Source organism: Symphalangus syndactylus, chromosome 5 (genome assembly GCF_028878055.3).
Source record: "Symphalangus syndactylus isolate Jambi chromosome 5, NHGRI_mSymSyn1-v2.1_pri, whole genome shotgun sequence".
In the NCBI taxonomy this organism is placed as follows: Eukaryota; Metazoa; Chordata; class Mammalia; order Primates; family Hylobatidae; genus Symphalangus; species Symphalangus syndactylus.
The window spans coordinates 58,583,714-58,600,851 of NC_072427.2; the positions used below are offsets into that span (position 1 = coordinate 58,583,714).

The window sequence follows — 17,138 nt, forward strand, 5'->3', positions numbered from 1 at the left end:
TGCCAAGAAGGTGTGATTGTTTAAAAGAATCATGGGTTAAGAAGTTTATTTTTTCTAAATGTTTTTATTTAAAAAAAAATGTGTGACAGACAACCAGGGGTAAACGGAAGGGGAAGCATCTGCTATAGATAGAAGAGTCACTGTCACAATCACAGTTGAAATTACCTCTTTAGATTACAGGGAAATCTTGATTAGACATTCAGTGAATACCCATTGACGCTATGTGCTGAAATATTACAATAATATTAACAGGATGAGTTATAAGTTGCTTGAAAATAAATGTGCTAAAAGGAGTCATTTCCCTTTGTTTATGAAAATAGCTTTAAACTTGAATGTGAATATTTCCTTCTGTTGCTCTGTTATCTGGGAAACTTCATTTTGTAGCTGCTGGTACAGTGGCCGCCCAAGGAAGCAACTCATGGTGCACCATGGGGGGCTGTTAGGAGCAGGACCCAGTGGGTGTCCATCAGGGCCCTGCTGCTGGCTGGTGCCTAAACCATGTCAATCTCATGGTTTTTAGCGGAAACAATCGCACAGCTGCCCCCATCACCCTGCCTATAGAAGAAGTCCTGCAGACCCTACAGGACTTGATCGCCTACTTCCAGCCCCCGGAGGAGGAGATGCGACATGAAGACAAGCAGAACAAGCTCCGCTCACTCAAAAACAGACAAAATCTTTTCAAGGAAGAGGTAAGTCGAAAAGTGAAAAGTTGAAATTCACTTTGTGTCCAGAGCTAGAATATCCCTACGACTGCAACTTAGCTTTGTCTTTCTGCATGCACGTGTTTATGAGAGAGCCAGAGGACGAGAGAGATTTGGAAGCTGGGAAATTGGAAGCCAACCTTCTCTGTCCACCAAACCTGGTTACATTAGCAATGGCCGGCACGTTCAAACCAGATTACATTTTAAAGCTTCAGTGCCACATGTGTATCAAATATACATTTTCAGTAAATTTCAGCTGTGAGAGCATGACATTGGCTGTGATTCCCAAGTTTTGGGAAATGTTAGAATTACCTGGGAAATCTGTTTGAAAAATACAGATGCCTGGATTCTACCACATTAAGAATACCTGAGAAGCTGGTTTAAAAGACACAGAAGATGCTAAGTCTTATGTCAGAATTCAGCATCTGAGTCACTGGGAGTGGGGCCTGGCCATGCGGAAAATATCAGCTAGGGTCTTAAGAGACCCAGGACCTCATTCTGGCTCCATCTCCAGCTGTGTGTGACCACAGACAAGTCACAAGCCTTTTCCAGACTCAGAGGTGTGATGATTTAGTGCCAACAGGCCATGGTTGTACTTCTGGGCCTGCCATGCCTGGGCACAGGGCTTGTCTCTTGGGCATTTCCAAAGTTAGTGGTGTGGGATGTAAACCATCCCAGCTCAGTCTTCTGATCTAACCAGACTTTGGCCCCAGGGGCATTCTCTATGACTTAAAGGCTACTGAAATTCCATTTACCATCTCCCTCCTATGCGCTGAGAACAGCTAGCACAGATTTTTACTGAGTGGCATAGTATTTCAAATTAGCTAGAAAAGTGGTTGAAGATCCTCTTATAGTGTTATTGTCTCTAAATCCCACCTTTTTTCACGGGGGGTGGTGGGGGGAGGTAGGAAGCAAGCATGGTTGTTTTGTGCATCTGAATGGAACTTGAACTTACTTGATATTTAAGAGAAAAATAGGTACTATATCCAGAGCTGTTTCTGGGTGAGTCAGAACCACTTCACACCAGACTGAAAGCAGGTTTTTGTGAAACTCATTCACCCTCCCTCTTCGTAAGTATGTCCTTGGATTGAGTTAAGCACGTGGGGGCAACCCGTCAGAAGAGGCTGCTGACTCACTCTCCAAATGGATGCTATTTAGGTCTCTCAGGCATAAAAATACATATTTTGGTTTTAGGAGGGAAAAAAAAACAAAACCCAACTGGCACCATGAAGATCTGTTTGCATATTGGCATTATCAGCTTTAAAAGGTGAATGACACAGGAGGGGAAAGAGCAAGAGGGATTCTGCTTTCTTAATCAGCAATGTTTACATTTTCCTCCATTCTCCTTCTCAGGGAATGTTGGCCCTTGTCTTAAATTGCATTGACCGCTTAAATATCTACAATAGCGTAGCACACTTTGCAGGGATTGCAAGGGAAGAGAGTGGCATGGCCTGGAAAGAAATTCTGAACCTCCTCTACAAATTGCTGGGTAAGTACACATACAGTGCCTTCTGCCTGGGACGATTTCCGTGGGATTTCCACGTGCAATCCCAAGATTGTCTTTAACTTGCCATTAACCCTGTGATATTTGGACTGCCTTATTCCTTAGAAGCCCTTTGTTAACCATTCAGTTTTAACCCAGCTGGTCATTCTGTTAACTAGTAGCAGCCAGTGGAAGCAGATGGTAATCAGTTTCCCTGCAACTACCTGGGAAACTCTGACAGACACCTACACTCCCTCAACCTCTATTCCTTACCTTTCATGAGGAAACGAGACTAGAACACATTTATGATGTCTTCCAGTTTTAAACTTCTGCAAAGATATCACCTGCACTTTAAGAATTGTTATTCTCTTAAATCTGTGGCCTCTCACTTGTCTGCTTGTTAGTTATGATTCCCACTGCTTTGGCCTGTTATTTATTTCATTTTGGTGAAAAAGGTGGGAAATGAGAATATTCCAGTAATAAGCTTATCTTCTCACAGTATGGAGTGTGTAGTGATGTTCTGGTGCCTTCTCCAACAGGTTCCATCCAATAGGCCTAGGCCACCCGCCTGTGGGTGGGAGGCAGAGAGAAGACAGTGAGCCTGTGCAAGAAGGTGGCCACCAGGAGTTGCTCAGACACTGTGATAAGCTAGCACTTTAGGGCTTTTCTCTGAAGTGTATGTCCCACTGAGAGGAAATCTATCATAGAAAGTTCACTAGGCCAGAAGGGAGCCCAGAGAAATCAGTCCGGACCTATTCCCCAGCTTAGGGTTGAGGCTGATTGGATTACCACAGTACTGATCGATTGCCACTGTATGACCCTGTAAAGTGTCTTCAAACTCTAGTGTTTTGTATTGACCCAGTAGGCATGATTTTAACAATAATACCTAACAATTATTGATCTCTTTGTGAGCGGTGAAATATCTCTTTTGAACCCCAGAGCAACACTTTAAGGGTCAGTTACTATTATTATTATCATTTCACTGATGAAGAAACTGATGTACATAGATGCTCATAACCCAAGGTTACACATCTAGTAACTGATGGAGCTATGGCTTGAGACCCAGCAGTCTAACTCCAGGACTCTTATGCTTAACTTCCTTGCTGCAACTGATCTGAAAAGGAGGTCAGGAGCTCAGACTTGAATTGTGTCCTTTACTGACTGAAGATACAAAGCTGAGGCCCTAGAGGAGGCCTTTCTTTATCCTAAATTTGCCATGTATCAGCCTCAGTGAAATTCCAATTCAGACCTATCACGTGAAGGGCAAGCTACTTGGGAGCTAATCAATTCACATGGACTTGTTCCAGATTTGCGTCTACTCTTTTTGCCCTGCGGAGAGAAGGTTATTTGGTGTAGATTGGTAAAACTCAAATGACAGCATATTCTCTCCCTCTCTCTGCAGTATCATCTGCCAGTGGCTTTCAAGTAGGAACAGGCATCAGGATCAGCTGGAGGGCTGGTTACAATAAAGATGCCGAGGCCCACCCCCAGAGTTTCTAAATCAGTAAAGCTGGATAAGGCCTGAGAATTTGCGTTTTTAACAAATTCTTAGGTGATGCTGATCCAGGGACCATGATTCAAGAACCACTGTCAAATAGGGATATATTTTAGATATTTTATAGTTACGTGTTGCAATTATTCATCCATTAGTGTATAGCCAACCTTTCCAGCTGTGTTCACTGGGATGCCTTCCTTTAGCACTGAAGAATAATAAATCTGTAGCTAAATTTAAGAAAACACTGTAAGAAGTTGAGTTCTTAAGTCAGTAACCAAGCCAATATTAAATTCTTGCTTATCACTATCTGAAGGAATTTCATTACTTTATGCATTTATTCTCTCCATTGCCTACTTGATGAAGGCAGGGAATCTTCCTCCCTTCCTCATTGCTCTAGTCTGAACAACTGGACAGGTGTTTGGTACATAGCAGACTCTCTGGAAACACTTGTAAAGTGAGTCAATACTAGATTTTTATTTTTCTAAGTATAGAAAGAGGTTGGGTGTGGTGGTTCATACCTGTAATTCCAACAGTTTCGGAGGCTGAGCTGAGGAGGATTGATTGAGGCCAAGAGTTCAAGACCAGCCTGGGCAACATAGACCCCATCTGAATAAAAAATATTTACACCAGGCATGGTAGCTCATTCCTGTAATCCCAACACTTTGGGAGGCTGAGGCAGGTGGATCACTTGAGGTCAGGAGTTCGAGACTAGCCTGGCCAACATAGTGAAGCCCCGTCTCTACTTAAAAATACAAAAATTAGCTGGGTGTGGTGGCGCATGCCTGTAATCCCAGCTACTTGGGAGGCTGAGGCAGGAGAATCACTGGAACCAGGAGATGGGGGTTGCAGTGAGCCAAGATTGCACCACTGTACTCCAGCCTGGGCAACAAGAGTGAAAACTCCGTCTCAAAAACAAAAAAAAAAACTTAAAAATTAGCTGGACATGGTGGTACATGCCTGTAGTCTTAGCTACTCTGGAGGCTGAGGCAAGAGGATCACTTAAGCTCAGGAGTTTGAGGCTGCAATGAGCCACTACACTCCAGCCTGGGTGACTGGGTGAGACTGTCGCTTAAAAAAAGAAAGAAAGAAAAAAGAAACAGAATTGTGTCAAAGGGCTAGATAGGCTAAGATTGGCATTCAGTTCCTTTTAGTTGCTAAGCAGGTGAAGTATTGGACAGCTTTCCAAGTTCTCATGCCCATCATTATATCCTTTAACCTCTATGATCAAACATCTCCTTGTTTGCAGCTGCTCTCATTCGCGGAAACAGAAACAATTGCGCTCAATTCTCCAACAACCTTGATTGGCTCATCAGTAAATTGGACAGACTAGAATCTTCCTCAGGTGAGAATTGACAGGAAACTATAACAAGAAAAGATGAAGGGTTTTTTTTTTCTTTCTGTTAAGAAGAAAACAAAGTTGAATCTTTTCCAGTGGATTCCAAACAATCCTCAAATCATACTTCAAAATTAAAAAGAAATAGTTTTCAAGCTTCCTGGCACCTGTACAACTTTATTTAACAACTCTAACCCAGACTTCAACAATCCTTCCTTTTTAAATTTTTTACTTTGTGCCTTCATTGTTATTCCATGCCTTCATTTTTAATCCTTGGGTCCATTAATCACCTCCCCCCCACCCCACCCCACCCACCCAGTGATCGTTGTCTCCTTCTAACTCCCATTATATTCTTATTCTCTGGGTTTTTAAACCCTTTTCAATGTTGCCCAAACTATTTCTTAGAGTTCTGAAAGCGGGGGTGACAAATGACAGGGATGAGAGGAAAAATGATCCCCACTCACCCCCTCTCCCCTGACTCACCCTTCACATCATATCTATATTCCTCCCTCATGACTTACAGAGAATCTGAGCCAAGAGTGTGGTCAGCATTGGGAAGTGACCATGCTGCAGGGCTTAGCAGTTTGCTTCCTCCGAGATGAGTAAACATGGCAGGTGTAGGCCCCTCATGGGGAAGCTGAAGGTTTTGATGCTTTTCTCACAGTATAGAAATGACAGGTGCTTTAACAGACCGGCCAAGAGAGGGTCCCCCAAGGATCATCCACCTACACATGTCTTCCTAAGCCTCTCTTTTCTTCAGTGCCTCGGTCTCATGGGCTAGATTACATTTCAGGCTAATTTATGAAAACATTGAGAAAAAAACAGAATCAAAAGAAATTTTCTTAAACTAATTAAGCTATTAGCCAACTACTTCCCCTGAATTTCCATCATGATATTACCGTGTATGTGCCAGGCTGCAGAGGCACTAGTTTTTCTTAAGCCTTCACTTATATAACCTATCCAGTGTGCCAAAAAAAGGGGGAAAAGCCAAACAGACTTTATTGTGTGAGCTTACAATTTGTTTAATACATGAGTAGACCTAAAATAAAAATAATTTCTAGGGTAGTTCCTAGAAAAATTCCTATTTGGGAGAAACTCAGAATATTTTCCGAATTACTTGAATGACCTTTAGAATTTATAGTAAACTGGACGTCTTCTTTTATATCTATTTTTAAATGAAGTATTATGTGGTTTGATCAAATGAAAAATTTTATTTTACAGCTGCTTCTCTATATTTTGACATACAAAGATCATGTCTTTGTCCAGGAAGCGGGAGGTAGGGTTCGTGCTGAATTAAAATCACCAATAAATTACAGACTGGTTGACCCCCCGGGGGCTCTGAAGTCTACCGGAAATGAATGCATTTTTTTTCTGACTGGAAATATTTGATAGATTCAAAGAATTGATGATATCCTATCCCCTCAGGAAGGTCTGTTCACACTCAGGTTTCTAAATTATGGTCACTTCTGCAGGGCATTTAATTTCCAAATGATGTTTGTGGCATTCATGTAGGTATCTTGGAAGTTTTGCACTGCATCTTAACTGAAAGCCCAGAAGCCTTAAATCTGATAGCAGAGGGCCACATCAAGTCCATCATCTCCCTGTTGGATAAGCACGGGCGGAATCACAAGGTAGGTGTGGAAAGAACAGTGATTGACTTTGCCTGGTGTTTCCCTCCCTAACGTTCATGACCACTGTGTATTACTGAGAGCATGTTGATTAGTCTCTTTCTTGACTTTGATAAAAATCTTGGGAAACTGGAGAAAGACTTTCCCCGCATACAAGCACACTCCAAGCTGGGCAACCACACTGGACTTTGGATGGTGCCGTGCGTTTCCACCAGCTCCCCAGTTGCCACTCAATATCATTAACCCTTAACACCAGCTCACTGTGGGACACTCAATAGGCCCTGTCTGCACATGGCCCGTATGGGACTGGCTTCCACCCTAGGGTCCAGGAACTTCATAGTGAAACAGCTTATACCAAGCTGTATAGAAAAGGTATGAAAAAATCAGATTTAAAACAGCGTAGAAAGTCTTGGCAACGTGGTTTGTTATTAAACAAAATCAGATTTACTATGAGTGAAACCAAATGAAGTAAATGAATCTGTGCATATGCAAGCAGAACTGAAGCCACTGGTCCTTCCCTTTTATGCAAAGCAGTTATATGAGTTGGGGCCTCAGTTATGTCATCTGTAAAATGGAGACAAGGGCATCTCACTAAGTGGATTGCTATATCATTTTTTGAGATCTCTTATAGTTCTAACATCTATTTTTATGAAGTTATATCTCTAAGACACAGTGATCTATGGGGAAAGTCTACTAAAGTATGGAGAGTTTTTTTCCTGACCCTTCAACATCTGCACACACATGGGGGCTACTGTGCTAATTAGTGGACAGATGCAATATTCAATGGTTCAGGAGGTGTATTTCAGAGCAGATGGCATGATGGGACATGTGGGACTGCAGCTGTGCTTCTACAGAGTGGAGAGAAGTAGGCTTGGTCACTGGGAGCCTCTGCTTGTCATCATCTGGGGAGACTGCGTATTTGAGACAGCTCAGTGTGTCCGGGAGATCGAGACTCGGCAGCATAGACTGTATGACATGCATCAGCCTTGGGCAGCAGAAAGCCATGGTCCTTAGCATGTGTGAAATTGTTTGACAAATAATAAAAAGAAATATGTGGGATCTGAAATCGCTCTTCCAAATGTAGTAAATCAAAGGCAAACATGAAGCTTCAGCTTCAGTCCAGATTCTCTGCGTTCCAACATGTTCCTTCCTGTCTGTGAAGTGTAATGAGAATAATCAATATGCATCTGAGCAATGCATGCTAGGAGCCATGGGCTATGTGCAAATGTCAGAGAAGCCTTTTGACAGGAAAGCTGCTCTCATTTCATTGCCCCAGAGGTTTCTTTATTATTAGAACATGTAGTATACTTAATAAATAACCAACTTTGTTGTGGCTTCTTTCAGCCAAAAACCACAAAGCATTTGATGCATGTCACTTGGTGGCAAGCTGATTACTATTCTACCCATTCCACAGTTGAGAAAATTGAGGCCCACCAAGCTGAAACATTTTGCTAGAAATCAATGCCTGATCTGATATGTTATCAGATTAGCCTTTAATCTTCTAGAACCAAGACATTGTTAGAGAAATTCTGGTAATGTAAAAGTTGAAGCAATGTGATCTTGGTATGTAAGAGTCTTTTCAAAGATGTTCCTTTTCCATCTTTGGATACATTTTTGGGTAAAAGTTTGTCATGAATTCAGATCCTTCCTTAGGTACTATTCCATTGGATAGCTTTCATTTTCAAAGAGAAAAAACAGGTTCAAACCATCACTAATGTATTTGTGGTCATTTTGCAAAGAATGTGCTGAGTGGAGGCCAGACTTCCATTGCAACACTTCATCTTTGCTTGGAAAATGCCAGGGTCATGTTTTTCTATCCAGGCTGCATTGTTGTCTCCTGTCCTAGAATTTCAGGAGTCTCTGACCAATCCACTTAGTTTTTGGTGAAGACAATGACTCAAAATATGCAGAATTTTAAAGCCACAAGGGACCTCAGAAGTCCTCTCACAAGAGCAACAACAGTAATGATAACCAGCATTTATTTTGCAGTTAACAAATGCCGGTTATTGCTGTCAGTGTTCGTGTGTATCTTATTCAGGTCTCATTACGACCTTATGACATAGCATCATTATTATTTGTACATGACAGTGGCAGAAGGAAGGCTGGGGCCTGGGTCCTTAGATGTTAAGCTGTTTCCCAGGACCCACACAGCTAATTAATGACAGACTAGGAGCAGAAGTTGAATATTCTTTCCAGTGTTTCTCAAGCTGCAGCCTGTGAACATGTTCTTTAGAATCCAAATGTTCTGTGAGAATATATTTAATTTTGTGATTTTATTTTTATAATTATCTAAATACAAAACTTTTGCAGTGAAAAATTCACCCTAGAAAGCATTTTCTTTGCTTTTTTTATTTATAAAAAAAAATAAGGGGTACAAGTGCAATTTTGTTACCTGGATATATCGTATAGGGCTGATGTCTGGCTTTTTATTGTAACCCCAACCCAAATAATGTACATTATACTCATTAAGCAATTTCTCATCATTTACCCACTTCCACACTTCCAAGTTGCCAGTGCCTATCACTCCACTCTCTATGTCCGCATCTCCACATTATTTAGCTCCTACTTATAAGTGATATGCAGTATTTGACTTTCTGTATCTGAATTATTTCACTTAAGATTATGGCTTGCAGTTCTATCTATGTTGCTGCAAAAACCTGATTTCATTCTTTTTTATGACTGAACAGTATTCCATTGTGTGTGTGTATATAAACCACATTTTCTAGTCTTCCGTTGATGGATACGTACGTTCATTCCATGTCTTTGCTATTGTGAATAGGGCTATGATAAACATACAAATGCAGATATCTTTTTGATATAGCAATTTATTTTCCTTTGGGTAGATACCCAGTAGTGGGATGGCTGGATCAAAAATGGTAGATCTATTTTTAGTTCTTTGAGAAATCTCCATACTGTTTTCCATAGGGGTTGTATTAATTTACATTCCTACCAACGTGTATAAGCATTCCCTTTTCTCTGTATCCTCACCGACATTTATTGTTTTTTAATCTTTTCAATAGTGGCCATCCTGACTAGTGTTAAGATGACGTCTCATAGTGGTTTTAGTTTGCATTTCTCTGATGATTAGTGACGCTGAGCACTTTTTCGTATGCTTGTTGGCCATTCGTGTGTCTTCGTTTGAAAAATGTCTGTCCCTGTCCTTTGCTCACTTTTTAATGGGATTATTTGTTTTTTGTTGTTGTTGAGTTGTTTGAGTTCCTTGTAAATTTTGGATATTAGTCCTTTGTTGGATGCATAGTTGGCAAATATTTTCTCCTATTCTATAGGTTTTCTGTTCACTCTATTGATTATTTTGCTTTGCAGAGCTTTTTAATTTAATTAAGTCCCATTTATCTATTTTTTGTTTTTGTTGCTTGTGCTTCTGAGGTCTTAGTCATGAATTCTTTGCCTAGACCAATGTCCAGAAGAATTTTCCCTAGATTTGCTTCTAGGATTTTTATGGTTTCAGGTCTTACACTTAAGTCTTTAATTATATCTTCAGTTGATTTTTGTATGTAGTGAAAGAGAGGGATCCCATTTTCATTCTTCTGCATATGGCAATCCAAAGTTGCCAGCACCATTTGCTGAAAAGGGTGTCCTTTCCCCGGTGTATGTTCTTGTTGACTTTGTCAGAGATCAGTTCGCTATAGCTATGTGGCTTTATTTCTAAGTTCTCTATTCTGTTTCATTGATCCATGTGTCTATTTTTATACCAGTACCATGCTATTTTGCTTACTATGGCCTTGTAGTATAATTTGACGTCAAGTAATTGTGTCACGTATGTCCATGTGAAGAGACCACCAAACAGGCTTTGTGTGAGCAACAAGGCTGTTGATTTCACCTGGGTGCAGGTGGGCTGAGTTCGAAAAGAGAGTCAGCGAAGAGAGATAGGGGTGGGGCCATTTTATAGGATTTGGGTGAGTAGTGGAAAATTACAGTCAAAGGGGGTTGTTCTCTTGCGGGCAGGGGTGGGGGTCACAAGGTGCTCCGTGGGGGAGCCTCTGAGCCAGGAGAAGGAATTTCACAAGGTTAATCTCTCAGTTAAGGTGGGGCAGGAACAAATCACAATGGTGGAATGTCATCAGTTAAGGCAGGAACTGGCCATTTTCACTTCTTTTGTGATTCTTCACTTGCTTCAGGCCATCTGGACATATACGTGCAGGTCTCCGGATACGATGGCTTAGCTTGAGCTCAGAGGCCTGAAAGTAATGTGATGCCTCCAGCTTTGTTATTTTTGCTCAGAATTGTCTGGGCTACTCAGGTTCTTTTTTGGTTACATATGAATTTTAGGATTGTTTTTTCTAATTCTGTGAATGACACTGGTATTTTGGTAGGGATTGTATTGAATCTATAGATTGCTTTGGGCAGTATGGTCATTTCAAAGATATTCATTCTTCTGATCCATGAGCATGGGATGTTTTTCCATTTTGTGTCATCTGCAATTTCTTTCATCAGTGTTTCATAATTTTTTTTTAGAGATCTTTCACCTCCTTGGTTACATGTTTTCATAGGGTTTTGTTTTTTGGCAGCTGTTGTAAATGGGATTGCCTAGAAGGCATTTTCATATAATAAGTTAGTGTTTTGCAGACTGGAATTGGAGAGCTCCTATGGGTTCATGAAGGTAGCCTTCAGGGTATGACATTTTTCCTTTAAATATAATTTTATATCTCATAGGTTTGAGATGTAAAAATTCTTTCTGTACCTTGCCACTTCCAATCATATGCTTAGAATTGAGACTACATATAATGGTAGCAATTATTATACCTTTACTTCTTTGCTAAAATATTTAAGTTGTTAGCTTTGTCCCTTTCATGGAAATAACTGCCACTCATCAAAAGCATGATCAGATTTGAGGTAAAAAAGTTATAGGGGAAGAACACAATCTTTGGAGTGAAAAAGACAGGAGTGTGTTGCAGTGCCCACTCCATATTTTCTGAATGCACTTTACCCTTTGACCTCTCAATGATTTCACTCTTGTGGATCCTTCAGCAGCTCCTCACTTCCTACTTTTCCAGGACTCATCAAAATTCTTCTCTGGTCAATTAAAAAATCAATAAAAAATTCTTGTCTGCTCTTTAAAACTTAGTTCAAGTGCCACTTCCTCCATGAATCTTTTTCTGATTCCAGTTGGAATTGGTCTCTTCTTATGATTTGTTCTCTGCTGTAACGATTCTTCCAATCTGCCTTCTATTATAGTTATTTTTTCATATCTATTTCTCTTACATCTGTAAGTTCCTTTGTGATAGGGACTGTCTTTGTAATCCTCATAGTGCCAAGCTAAGATGTTGTACATGGCAAGCATTCATACAAGTTTGTTGAAGGTTTAATAAATGAATAAAAGGAACAAATGAGTGAGCCAGAATCTACTCCTGTCTCACCTTGAACTAATAACACACTATGTTAGTAGCACTGATTGTGTTATTTGGTAAAAAGAATAACTGATGAAAATTCTAACAGTCACTCTGTAGTTTTTCCAGAGTAAGTTTCTGCTAATATATATAAAGTATGCATTTTCTACTTGCCCCTGAAGCTGCCTTACTCCAAACCTGCTCAAAGTTGCCATAGATAAATATTTTTTATTATCTTCTTTGTTTTGCAAGGATTTGGGGCTACCTTTGAGAAAAATATATGATAAAATAGTAATATCATTGATTCTCAGAAAGTATAAATCAGGAATCAAAGGTTTAGCCTGGAGGGGCTGAATAGCACTCATTTCTCAAATATAGGACTTGATCTAAAAATCTCAGAATAAATATAGTTAGCATTTGTTTAATAAGACTGCTTTTACAGATGAAAGCTAATGACAAAAATGCAACAGCCAAACAGTGTTTCCATAGGTATTTATCTTCAAAGTATAATTCCCATATAAGCTTGTGTTTGGGATAGACAGTAATAGAGATAAAAAGCAGTGAGAGGCTCTCTAATGAAATGTGGTATCAGTGATGAGAATGAAAACAACCAGAAACAAATGAACCCCACAAATGGGCCATTGATTAGAGAGGCGTAACTCCTATGACACACAACCCCATATTGTCAGTGACTTAGTGTAGTCAAAATTTATTTTTGCTCATATGACTCTCCAAGGCCAGTGGGAGGGCTCTATTCAGTGTGGTTATTGGCTTCACCATCCCCTAAGGGCAGAGCCTCACAGACAGTAAGGTGTTTACAGGTCTCCTGGGGATCATGTTAACATGGGGGCTCTGATTCAGTAATTTGGGAGTGGGGCTGGGGCTAAGCATCTGTATTTCTAGAATGGTAGCACTGTTGCTGATGAACTAGATGGTACCAGTGCTGGTGTTCTGGGGATCACACTTGAAATAAGGAGATCTTTGGGCTTTGGAAGCCCTTGTTGGATATCTGTATCCAGTGGAAGGAAGGTAAGGATGGTGGGGCCCACTCCTGGGGCCCACCCACTTCCAATTGGCCAGAATTTAGTCCCCTATACCTGCAAGTGAAGGGTGGGAAATAAAGCCTTTGTATGTTCAGAAGGAGAAGAAAATGGAGTCTGGTGAATACTCAGCAATACCTGCCTCTCCAGCCAGGTATTCCAGAGGTCACCAAGATGCCCCCTGTCAGTCAGAAAGTACAGATGGCCTCTAGTTGCAATGCCTGCATGCCCCCCATGGTGGATTGGACGTATCTGCACTCCTTTTTCTTTTAAAAGAACCTGTGAACCCAGAAAATCTGAGACAGGTCTTAGTTAATTTAGAAAGTTTATTTTGCCAAGGTTGAGGACGTGCCCGTGACAGAGCCTCAGGAAGTCCTGATGACATGTGCCGAAGGTGGTCTGGGCACAGCTTGGTTTTATACATTTAGGGAGACGTGAGACGTGAGACATCAGTCAGTATATGTAAGAAGTACAATGGTTCAGTCTGGAAAGGTGGGACAGCTTGAAGCAAAGGCAGGAAGACTGGAAGCTGAGAGGGAGCTTCCAGGTCACAGATAGGTGATACACAAATGGTTACATTCTTCTGAGTTTCTGATTAGCGTCTCCAAAGGAGGCAATCAGATATGCATCTATCTCAGTGAGCAGAGGAATGACTTTGACTAGAATGGCAGGCAGGTTTGCCCTTAGCAGTTCCCAGCTTGAGTTTTCCGTAGTGATTGTGGGGGCTAAAGACATTTTCCTTTCACATTTCCCCACTTTTCTGTTTTTTTAATCTTTTGGAGAAAGCATTTTACAAGAGAATGAGTCTCTGGTCTCAGGTTTCATCTGATCTCTCATAGCTAGAAGGGTTTATTCCTAGATGGGTGGGTCCCAAAAGCTAATTTTTAGGGGGTTGTGAAGTCCATATCCTGTGAATAGAAAACAGTGGGGAGGAAGGGAGAAAAAAAAAAACAATGAACAAAAGAACAATCCTGGAGAAATCCATATAGGCCACATTACTCTGAAGTCCATACATTAGTAGGCAGGTATGAAAGTGGCTTATGTATGTAAACAGGTTGTTGTTATTTTCTTCTGAGGTTTATTTAAGTTGTCTGGCTTCGGTACACAGGGTTTTAAGAAAGCACAACTTAGTTTTCAGTGACTCCAAATTAGGAAAAATAGAAAAAAGAAGGAAAAAAATTTGAAAACATTATTTTGAAGACTTGTAACCAGGAAAAATTAGAATTCATTCCCAAACTGTAGAAAATAATAAAAATGGAAAAAAATACTAGGCAGACCAGAATCTAACAACAGGTCTACTTGAAACATAATTTTTCTCTCTGCAGTTTCCTATTTTCACTAAAGACAAATCATGGGAGGACTGGTTTGCTTTATTATACTTGGCCTAATTATTTGTATACAGTGCAACAAGAGTAATTAGTTTTTACATAGGCTTTTAAATGGGCTTTGATGGAACTTTGTTCCATAGCAGGAATCTCAGATACAACTTTTTAAAGCTGAGCCCAGCCATGGATTTGTGCCATCAAATACCTATGAGTTGGGTGAATTTCCTGTCCTCTGGAGAGTCCAAGATAAACCTGGGGCTTCTGCACGTGTCAGAAAGTGACATTCTTTACTTAGCTCAGAAACCCTGTACGTGGACTGTGTACACAAAATATGAGGCCATTTGTTTCAAGGGCTTTATTGGCTCCGTAAGTCAAGTTTGATTCCTTAAAGCAAAGCACACCATTCCAGTCAAAGCCTTGGTAAAATAACCAGTGTATCCAACTGTGCCCTATTACAAAAGAAAAGTGATTCTTATTGCACTTATGCAAATAACTCTATTGCCATAAATTGAGACTACTCACAAATAGTTTCCAAATTCTGGAGAAGTTAGGTAGAGAGAAACAAATATGCTCCAAACTTTGTTCACAGGAGTGTTCTTTACTCAATTGTTAAAAGCCGTAAATAGCTTAAAAGTTTTCTTAATTCTGTAAAACAAAACAAAGTATCAGCAACATTTGAAGCAAAAAGTCAAAAAGATTACTTCAATTTTTTGTCGCTTCAGTTAATTCAGTTAACTCCTGTTCTGTTTGATAGCCATGAACATTTCAGCTCTCCATGAGAGTTCTGAAAGTTTTTTCCTTTATTCCAATGTCACAATTTCCAAAGTTACCAGAAAACCTGCGTTTAAGTGCATGCACTGTTAGAGTCCTACAGCTGATTATAAACCCACCTTTTAGAGAAGGTTTAAAACAAGATAAAACAAGACAATTTCTTGCGGATGAAAAAAAGGTTTTAAGGCAGCCATAGTTAAAAGAAACAATTGACAAGGAAATTTGTTAGCTCTGTGGCATGCAATAATTTTAAAATGACAATTATGATTATTACTGATAATGTACACTAAGGTACATCAGAATTATAGGAGTTTCCCATAATTTTGGAATACATACCAATAATACATTTATACAAATATATCCCAAAGAAACCAAATACCATTTCATATTTGACAATGCTTCCTGAATAATTTTTATACCAAATAAGCTAAATTATGTCATTTTTGGACTTTAGGGAAACTAATGTCTTAAAAGATTAATTAGGTTAGAAAAAGACGTAATTTATAATTTGATTTTGGAAAGCTTGTCAAATATAAAAAGTTTAAAACACTTGATATTACAAAATAGGATTACAGGTCATTGTAAAGTCATTTATTTAAGTGATAATTCAAGCATTTCAAAAAGCGAAAACCTTCATTCTCTGAGAGAGAAGACTTAATTTTCTAAAAGGAAGCCCTAATAAAAACAGCATGAAGTCAATTATATTTGCTTTTCAAACTTTTGTAAACAATTTATAAAATTTAATCTTGATTATAAAATATAACTTCCGTAAGCCTTTTATAACCTTTATAATCTTTATTAAGAAGTTGGTTAATCCTTAAAGAAAACCTTGTTAATCTGACACAGGGATCCATATATTGGTTTTGCATCAGTGTGCCTTTGACATTAATAATTAATTTATAGAGGAACTGAACTTATTTTATCTTTCAAAATTGGCCCTTACAATCTTACACACCCACCTCTTTGGAGACAGTCCCTGGGCCTTGAGGAGTTCAATAGCTTTAATTTCTTGCCCTGTGTCTCAGGAATGCAGTTTATTTTATTGACATCTTCTACGGGGCCTGAAGATGAGCCTTTAATTGCTGTCAGTGTTTAAGATTTAGCAGGACTTGGTGTCCTTTTTAGACCCAGGAGTTAGAGCCCTGTAACTCAATGTTACAAGAACGTTAAATGCACATACAGGAAGATACATGGATGTAATAATGTAATAAACTTAATTTAAAAAAAAAATTATCTCAGTTTTCTTTCCTAAGCAAACCAAAACTTAATATGACAACTTGATTATATGAATTTTCTTTAATATGTAAATCCTCTTATTGTGACTTACACTGACTGCTCATGACAGGGTTGGACTTTCTGATTTGTTCTGAACATCCCTCCTTTTTAAAAAAATCAGCGATTTTATTTTAGGACTAAATTTGCCATACAAGATTCTTTCTTATATAAACTTATTTCTAAGTTTTTCACCGCAGAAAAAAAAATAAAACCTCTTTATTTTTATAACTTTCTTTACATCTTTTTTATTCCTGGTTCCTTTCACCTGGTTTTATAGATAACCTTTAAGCTTTGATTAGACAAAACTTGTTCACTTTTTTTTTTTTAAGGACATACTTTTTTTTTCTTTAGCAATAATGTTTTCCTACAATATGCATTTATTGGAAAATACCCAAATAGTGAAATATCTATTATTTGATTTAATATAGCTTTATATTCTAAATTATGACCAGTTAGTCTACAAATATTTATGCCATTACATTTACCTAATTGTTTTAATTGTTTACCTGGATTATTCACAAAAACTGTGATAGTCATTATTTAAAGTTATAAAACTGCCATTGCAAAATTATAACTGAGACACTGAAAAGAGATTTGATCTAACTGACTCAATATTGCTCTTAACCTCCAAGCTGTCCTTGTTCGTTCCTGGGCATAGGCCGAACTAACTTTGAGAGGAACGTCATTTATAGTTTAGCTTTGAAATAGACAATAACAGTCCTTTCCCAAAACAAACCTC

At 39.2% G+C, this 17,138-nt stretch overlaps 1 protein-coding gene across 4 annotated transcripts in view; it reads left to right on the top strand.

The window, feature by feature from the left end:
* RYR3 (ryanodine receptor 3) overlaps positions 1-17,138 on the top strand; it is a 565,081-nt gene that overhangs the window by 272,518 nt on the left and 275,425 nt on the right. For all 4 annotated transcript variants that reach the window (XM_055278588.2, XM_055278589.2, XM_055278590.2 and 1 more), the window contains exons 13-16: positions 521-689; positions 2,055-2,190; positions 4,926-5,021; positions 6,525-6,643. In XM_055278588.2, the coding sequence (XP_055134563.2) occupies positions 521-689; positions 2,055-2,190; positions 4,926-5,021; positions 6,525-6,643 (520 nt within the window). The remainder of the gene's footprint in view (positions 1-520; positions 690-2,054; positions 2,191-4,925; positions 5,022-6,524; positions 6,644-17,138) is intronic.